General features: G+C 45.7%; 2 protein-coding genes across 2 annotated transcripts; both read left to right on the top strand.

The window, feature by feature from the left end:
• Positions 1-1,032: 1,032 nt before the first annotated feature.
• LOC106808795 lies at positions 1,033-1,935 on the top strand. Its single transcript, XM_014811648.1, has 2 exons — positions 1,033-1,082; positions 1,257-1,935. Exons 1-2 carry the CDS (start codon positions 1,033-1,035, stop codon positions 1,933-1,935), a joined length of 729 nt encoding a protein of 242 aa, XP_014667134.1.
• A 1,917-nt stretch (positions 1,936-3,852) lies between these two features.
• LOC106808794 lies at positions 3,853-6,010 on the top strand. Its single transcript, XM_014811647.1, has 2 exons — positions 3,853-4,437; positions 5,402-6,010. Exons 1-2 carry the CDS (start codon positions 3,853-3,855, stop codon positions 6,008-6,010), a joined length of 1,194 nt encoding a protein of 397 aa, XP_014667133.1.
• The last annotated feature ends 542 nt before the right edge of the window (positions 6,011-6,552 follow it).

The raw sequence follows: 6,552 nt of genomic DNA, 5'->3' as shown, positions 1-6,552 counted from the left end.
TACAATTAAACTATCATATGGCGCGAACGTTTTGAGTTACGTTTCCATAAATCTAGCTACACATAGACACATGTCTTAGCTATAATCTCTATAATCTCGCACGATTAGTCTAATTAATTACTACGGACCATTGTACAGCGTATCCATACAGCGCTGTACTTAAGCGGCAGCGGTGTTGATCCATTTGGAAACAACATGGCGTCAAATCCTGAGTTGGCGCAACTCTCTGTATATAGGGACCCTAGTCAAACCCCTCGTGCAATGGCCAGAACTGCTCAATTCAGCAATTATACTGCTTTGGCGTCTATAGTGGACCCGTTCAAGTATAATAGTATCTTGAATAGGTGCAGCGAAGTTGTGTTAGTGTGCCGCTACGCAGCCTTTTTCGCGCTTCACACAGATATCCGGGCTGTCGACTGTCAAGACCCGCCATGCACACCAGGTCACAACTGCAAGCCTTTATGAACTCCTCCAACAAGCTTACAGTGAAGACTGCACATCCGATGATACTGATGCCATGCACGCAGATAGTCCGTCTTTTGAGGAGTGGTGCCTACAGCGAGCAAGGGCCAGTGTCCACTTTGACTACTGGCTTAAGGTCCTGTCATTGGAGCTTCTCTTGCTGCGGTACATCAGGTCACTTCGTGAAGGTAACTTCCATCTGTACGTGGAATCCCTGACACAGATCATGCCCTGGATGTTTGCCCTAGATCATACGCACTACTCCAGGTGGCTTCCCGTACACATCCGTGACATGACGGCGCTTGCTGAAAAACACCCAGATGTCCTAGCAGAATTTAAGTCTGGAAACTTTGTGGTGCACAAAACCAGCAACAAGTTCTCTGCTATGGCACTTGACCAGTCCCATGAGCAAAACAATGCAATGGTAAAAGGTTCTGGTGGAGCTATAGGACTGACAGGAGCACTCCGACGCTGGATGGTAGCAGGGCCAGAAATTGCCAGGATTACTAGAGTTTGAGGAACAGGCCATAAAGCAACAGGGTGAGGCTGTTGACACTGGACACCCTCACCATGGCCCAGCCCAAGTGGATGGCCAGCAACGTGGAGTGCAAGCAGCATTCGTGAAGGAGGTTAAGGCACTTGTGACAGTGCTGAAAGAGATGGGGAATACATTTCTGGAACACAGCTAAGACCTACTAGTCATTGACACAAGAGACATCATGGACACCCAAGTGGCTGAAACTGTGAGATGGATTGAGACCCTTGCATGGACATTCTGTCGTACGGCAACTCAGGAAGCGGGTGCCAGAAATAAAGAAGTTTGGAGGCAATGCACTAGAGTTTAGAAGGTTTCTCCGGCAATTTCAGGCAAAGGTGGTAGCCAATACGGATGACGATGAAGAGAAGATGAACTATTTAGAGCAGTTGACACATGGTGAGGCTCATAAAGTGGTTTCAGGATTTAGTCACGTGACTGGAGAAAAGGCATACAAGGCAGCGATGGCGCAGCTAGAGGAGCGCTATGGTGATAACAATGTTATCGCTACAGCCTTTATCAAGAAGGCACTCGATTGGCCCATGGTACGAGCTGGAGATGCAGAGGCGCTCGACGAATTCTCCTTGTTCCTGGTAGAATGCGAGAATGCTGTGGGGAGTATTGGTGCAGGAAGTGTCCGGGAGTACTCGGAGAATGTCAAGAGACTGATGGGAAAGCTTCCATTTCACCTACACGACAGATGGAGGAGCATAGTTCTGAGAACAAAGGAAGCTCATAGAACTGTGAAATTTGCTGACCTCGTTCGTCTCGTGAAAGCAGAAGCAAAGAAAGCCAACGACCCCACATATGGCAATACAGCAGTAGGGATGCACATGAGTAAGGATCAATCGTTAAACGGTCGCACCACAATCAGGATGAATAACTCTGTTCTCAATGCTATTTGTGAAGTGTCAGAGAAGGCCAAAGGCAGTCACTGAATCGAAATGTTCATACTGTGAATCTAGATCTCATTCCCTGGAGAACTGCAAGGGCATAGTCAATGTGAGCCTGCAGGAAAGATATGATCACTTGAGAAGCAAAGGACTTTGCTTTGGGTGTCTGAAGAAGGGCCATATGGCAAGGAGGTGTAGAGTCAGACGAACATGTGATGTCTGTAGAAGGCAGCATCCCACTATTCTTCAGGACGAGTCTAGGAGGCCATCAACTGAGACGGCTAGACGCCGGGAGACCGAGGAAACTGAAAAGAAAAAAGAAACCCCAGCGTTTGTATGAGCTATCCTCTTGATACTAATGGTCAAGCAGGGGCCGGTGATGTTTCATGTGCTATGGCTATAATTCCAGTAAGAGTAAAGCTGAAGAACAGATCTCACAGCATAGAGACATACGCTTTCTTCGATTCGGGTAGTAGTGTATCCTTTTGCACGGAAAGCGTGATGAGGCAGTTGGGAGGCAGTGGTAAGAAGATTCAGCTTACATTGAGCACCATGGGTGAACCTTTCAAAATGAACACATATGCGCTGAATGGACTTCAGGTTAGTGACCTCGTCATGGAGAACGTCATCGACTTACCAAGAGTCTACACGAAGGAACGGATGCCTGTCACAAGGGACCATATACCTAACCAGGAAGAAATATCCCGATGGTCGCACTTGTCTGAAGTACGCATACCAGCGATAAAGGCGAAAGTTGGACTTATGATTGGAAGTAACGTACCTGATGCCTATACTCCATTTGAGGTTCTCACGGGTGCCACTGGATCACCACATGCAACAAGGACCAGAGTCGGATGGATCGTCTGGAACGTAATTAGAGACAACCCAACCCTGAAGTGAACAGGGTACACATCGAAGATAGGATTCGGGATGATAGGCAGTTAGAGGAAATGGTGAGAAAATCTATGAACTTTGACTTCCCGGAATGCCTGATAGATAACAAAAAAGAGAACTCTATGGAGGACGGAAGTTTCTTGCGACAGGTCAGTGAGTCAATCCATCGGGAGGGAGCACATGACTGCATTGCTCTTCCCTTTTGGGACCGCAACGTCACATTGCCAGATAACTCTACGGGCGACATGGAGAAGGAACCAGTCGCATACAGAATGACAGTTCACATTTTCGGGGCGACATCATTTCCTAGTGTGTGCAACTATGCCCTTCAGCGTACGGCAAACGAGAATGGAGAAGAGTTCGACCAACAGGTCGCAGGTACAGTGATGGAGAACATGTATGTGTGCCTAATTTCGGTTCCCTCAGATGAGGAGGCGGTTTCGCTCATTCGAGATCTGACTATGATGTGCAAGAAAGGAGGGTTCCGTTTAATGAAATGGATCAGTAACAGCCCGGCAGTAATGGAATCTGTGCCAAAGGATGGTCGAGCTAAAGAAGAAAAGCTGTGGAGTCCGGGTACAGAATTGCCAAGTGAACGAGCCCTGGGTGTCTATTGGTCCATTGAGAATGACTCGCTTAGATTTCAGATTCAGGTGCGAGATAGACCAACCACAAGACGAGGTATCCTGTTGATAGTGAGTTCAGTGTACGATCCACTTGGAGCGGCATCTCCCTTTGTGCTGATCGCCAAGTCCATACTTCAGGGATTGTGTAAACGTCAAATTGGATGGGATGAGGAGATCACAGGTGCCGATCCGAGACATTGAAACGACTGGCTGAGTCAACTTTGCACCACAGAACTTTGGCAAGTTGTGTCTTGTCAACTGCATAGTTTCTCAGATGCCAGTGACATGGGTCTTGGAATGGTATTCTATCTGCGCCTCGTTGATGATAGTGGACAGGTTCAATGTTCCTTTCTCTTGGGAAAGGCCAGAGTCGCCCCCTTGAAGGCTGTAACAGTGCCGAGGATGGAGCTCACCGCAGCAGCGGCTGCCGTGACTCTGCAAGATGATTTCGGAACAGCTAGGTTATTCCATTGACCGGACCTTCTACTGGACGGACAGTGCATCGGTACTGCGGTACATAGCCAACAGGAACTTGCGCTTCCATACGTTTGTCGCAAATCGGCTAGCTGTTATTCATGAGGCAACCCAGGTGGATCAGTGGCACTATGTGAACACGAAACAGAACCCAGCAGATTGTGCATCGAGAGGAATGGCTATTACTAACTTCGTTCGGCACTCCCTGTGGTTAAACGGGCCGGATTTCTTGTGGAAAGCAGAGTCTGAATGGCCGAGTTTTCCGCAGGATACTACTATGACAGTTGATGATGCCGAGGTGAAGAAGATGGTCAACACGATACCGACAGTCATATCCGAGTCATGCGACGGAATGGAGAGGCTAATGGCGAGTTTCTCAGACTGGTCAAAGCTGAAGAGAATAACCGGATGGCTGATGATTGCTATGGACAACCTACGACTTGCCGTGAAGTGGACACGGCAGATCAAGATAGCTATCGAGTCTTATGAAACCGACCCATTAACATGTGAAAGGGCAGTGGAAGATGATGTCATGAAAGACAAGAACGGCATTGTGAGGGTGGTAAAGGTCAAGACCGCCTCGACACTGTTAACGCGTCCTGTGGCAAAACTTTGTCTCATTCTGGAATCAGACTCTAATGATTAGTGTGCGAGCTGTGTAGAAATGGAAAGTTTTGATTGTCGTAGCAAATATTTCGTCTGTCGTGAGGAACACTTAGAGTGTTGCAAAGAGTTGGAAATTGCGGTTGATTTTGGTAGAACGATTTAGTTTATGTTGGCCGTTTTTGTATCAAGATAATTGTGTATAAGGCCACAATTAAGGGGCCGGTATGTAGCGGCCAACCAACAATTACTTCCCAAATGACGTCTTTTAGCGTATGGCTTGCGTATGATAGTCCGGACGGTTTTGGTTTTAGTTTTGGTTTTGGGTGGGTTCGGGTGCAAAACAGTGAACGCAGGCAGTAGGCTTTGTGAGTTACGACGGTCGAGTGGTGTGTATACGGTTCAGTGTGTAACGGAAGAATACCAGAGTCAACGATACGGTAATTACTAATACAAGGTCTAACTTTTATACGTCATGCAGCGCACAGATATATGCGCTTGCGATTAGATTCCCCTCACTGTATATTTAGTCTATTTACGCTATGTATTGTACGATACAGTAATGTAATATAATGTATATGCATATGGGATCACTAATTACTCGTGTAATAGAAATAGTAGATGTATTATATTGCGGACAAGTATCAACAGACATGATGTTTAAGAGGGAAATAGCCACAGGAGTTTATTTTGTTCATTTTCTTTTGTATTATAGTCAATCTTTCGTCTATGATCATCGTCGAAGTTTGTCGATAATATAATAAATGATGAACGAATGAATTGGTGTTAAAGACTGCTGTTGGTATACGCATTACAATCATCATTTATTTCAAACACTGCAGGCTGCTGAAAATAGAAATGCGTTGATATGTATACCTTGTAGAAATGTACATGTATACCTTATCTAATTGCAGGTCCCAAATACAAGTCAAGAATGGAAGCAAGTTGCTGTTAACTTCTATAGGAAATGGAACTATCCATTCTGCCTTGGTGCCTTGGATGGCAAACATGTCGCCATAAGACAGCCTTGTGGGACAGGGTCGGAGTTTTTTAACTACAAGCACTTTTTCAGTGTAGTATTGTTTGCATTGACTGATGCTGATTATCGGTTTTTGTACGTTAATGTTGGTTCCACGGGTAGAAGTGGTGATGCTGGAATTTTTAGAACATCATCACTGTTGCAAGCAATGCAGAACCAGTCATTGGACTTTCCACCACCTGAGAACACACCAGTCAGTGACACAAAATGCAACTATCATATTATAGGGGACGATGCGTTTCCTCTCAGGCCTGACTTAATGAAGCCATACCCACACAAGAATCTTGAGCATGCAAAACGGATCTTTAATTACCGATTAAGTCGAGCAAGGAGAGTAGTCGAAAATTCATTCGGCATTCTTGCCAACAGGTTTAGAGTGTTTTTAGCCCCCATAGCCTTAGAACCAGATTTCGTTGAAAATCTCATCCTTGCAGCTTGTTGTCTGCACAACTTCCTCATTGAAAACCAGCAACAGCATCTTTAGTGGGCTGTCCCATCGTCCCAGGAGCAATCGAGTCATACTTCCCTCACCCTTCTGATCAAAACCAAAAGGTATACTTCATATTCGATGCGTGCCACCTGATAAAGTTGGTTAGGAACTGTTTAGCCACACTTGGAACAATTTTTCATGATGGGGAGCAGATATCCTGGACCTACATTGAAAAATTACACGAGATACAACAAAAAGATAACCTCTACCTGGCAAACAAGCTAAAAACAAAACACATTTTGTGGCAACAACACAAAATGAATGTAAAGGTGGCCGTACAGGCACTGAGTTCGTCCGTCGCAGATGCGATAGATTTTCTCAGAGAAGACCTACACCTACCAGAATTTGCTGGAAGCAAGAAGACCACAGAGTTCATCCGTATTGTAGACAAGTTGTTTGATTTCATTAACTCTAAGGCGAAGGGAAAGGGATTCAAGAAACCTATGAATCTGTTCAACTTTGATACGAGAAGGAAGTGGCTCCTCGACACCAATAAATACTTAGAAGCTCTTACAGATGTGTTGTGGCGATGCACG

Source organism: Priapulus caudatus, unplaced genomic scaffold (assembly GCF_000485595.1).
Source record: "Priapulus caudatus unplaced genomic scaffold, Priapulus_caudatus-5.0.1 Scaffold305, whole genome shotgun sequence".
Classification (NCBI taxonomy): Eukaryota; Metazoa; Priapulida; class Priapulimorpha; order Priapulimorphida; family Priapulidae; genus Priapulus; species Priapulus caudatus.
The sequence above is the reverse complement of the archived record's forward strand: the minus strand, read 5'-3'. Positions and strand labels throughout refer to the sequence as shown.

What these genes read in the sequence shown, in the direction of transcription:
- LOC106808795 (XM_014811648.1), top strand. Translation starts at nt 1,033, where the DNA reads ATGGCCCAGCCCAAGTGGATGGCCAGCAACGTGGAGTGCAAGCAGCAT. An exon ending in GTGGAGTGCAAGCAGCATTC is followed by an intron (nt 1,083 to 1,256) that starts GTGAAGGAGGTT and finishes ACGGCAACTCAG; the next exon opens with GAAGCGGGTGCCAGAAATAA.
- LOC106808794 (XM_014811647.1), top strand. Translation starts at nt 3,853, where the DNA reads ATGATTTCGGAACAGCTAGGTTATTCCATTGACCGGACCTTCTACTGG. An exon ending in TGAAAGACAAGAACGGCATT is followed by an intron (nt 4,438 to 5,401) that starts GTGAGGGTGGTA and finishes ATCTAATTGCAG; the next exon opens with GTCCCAAATACAAGTCAAGA.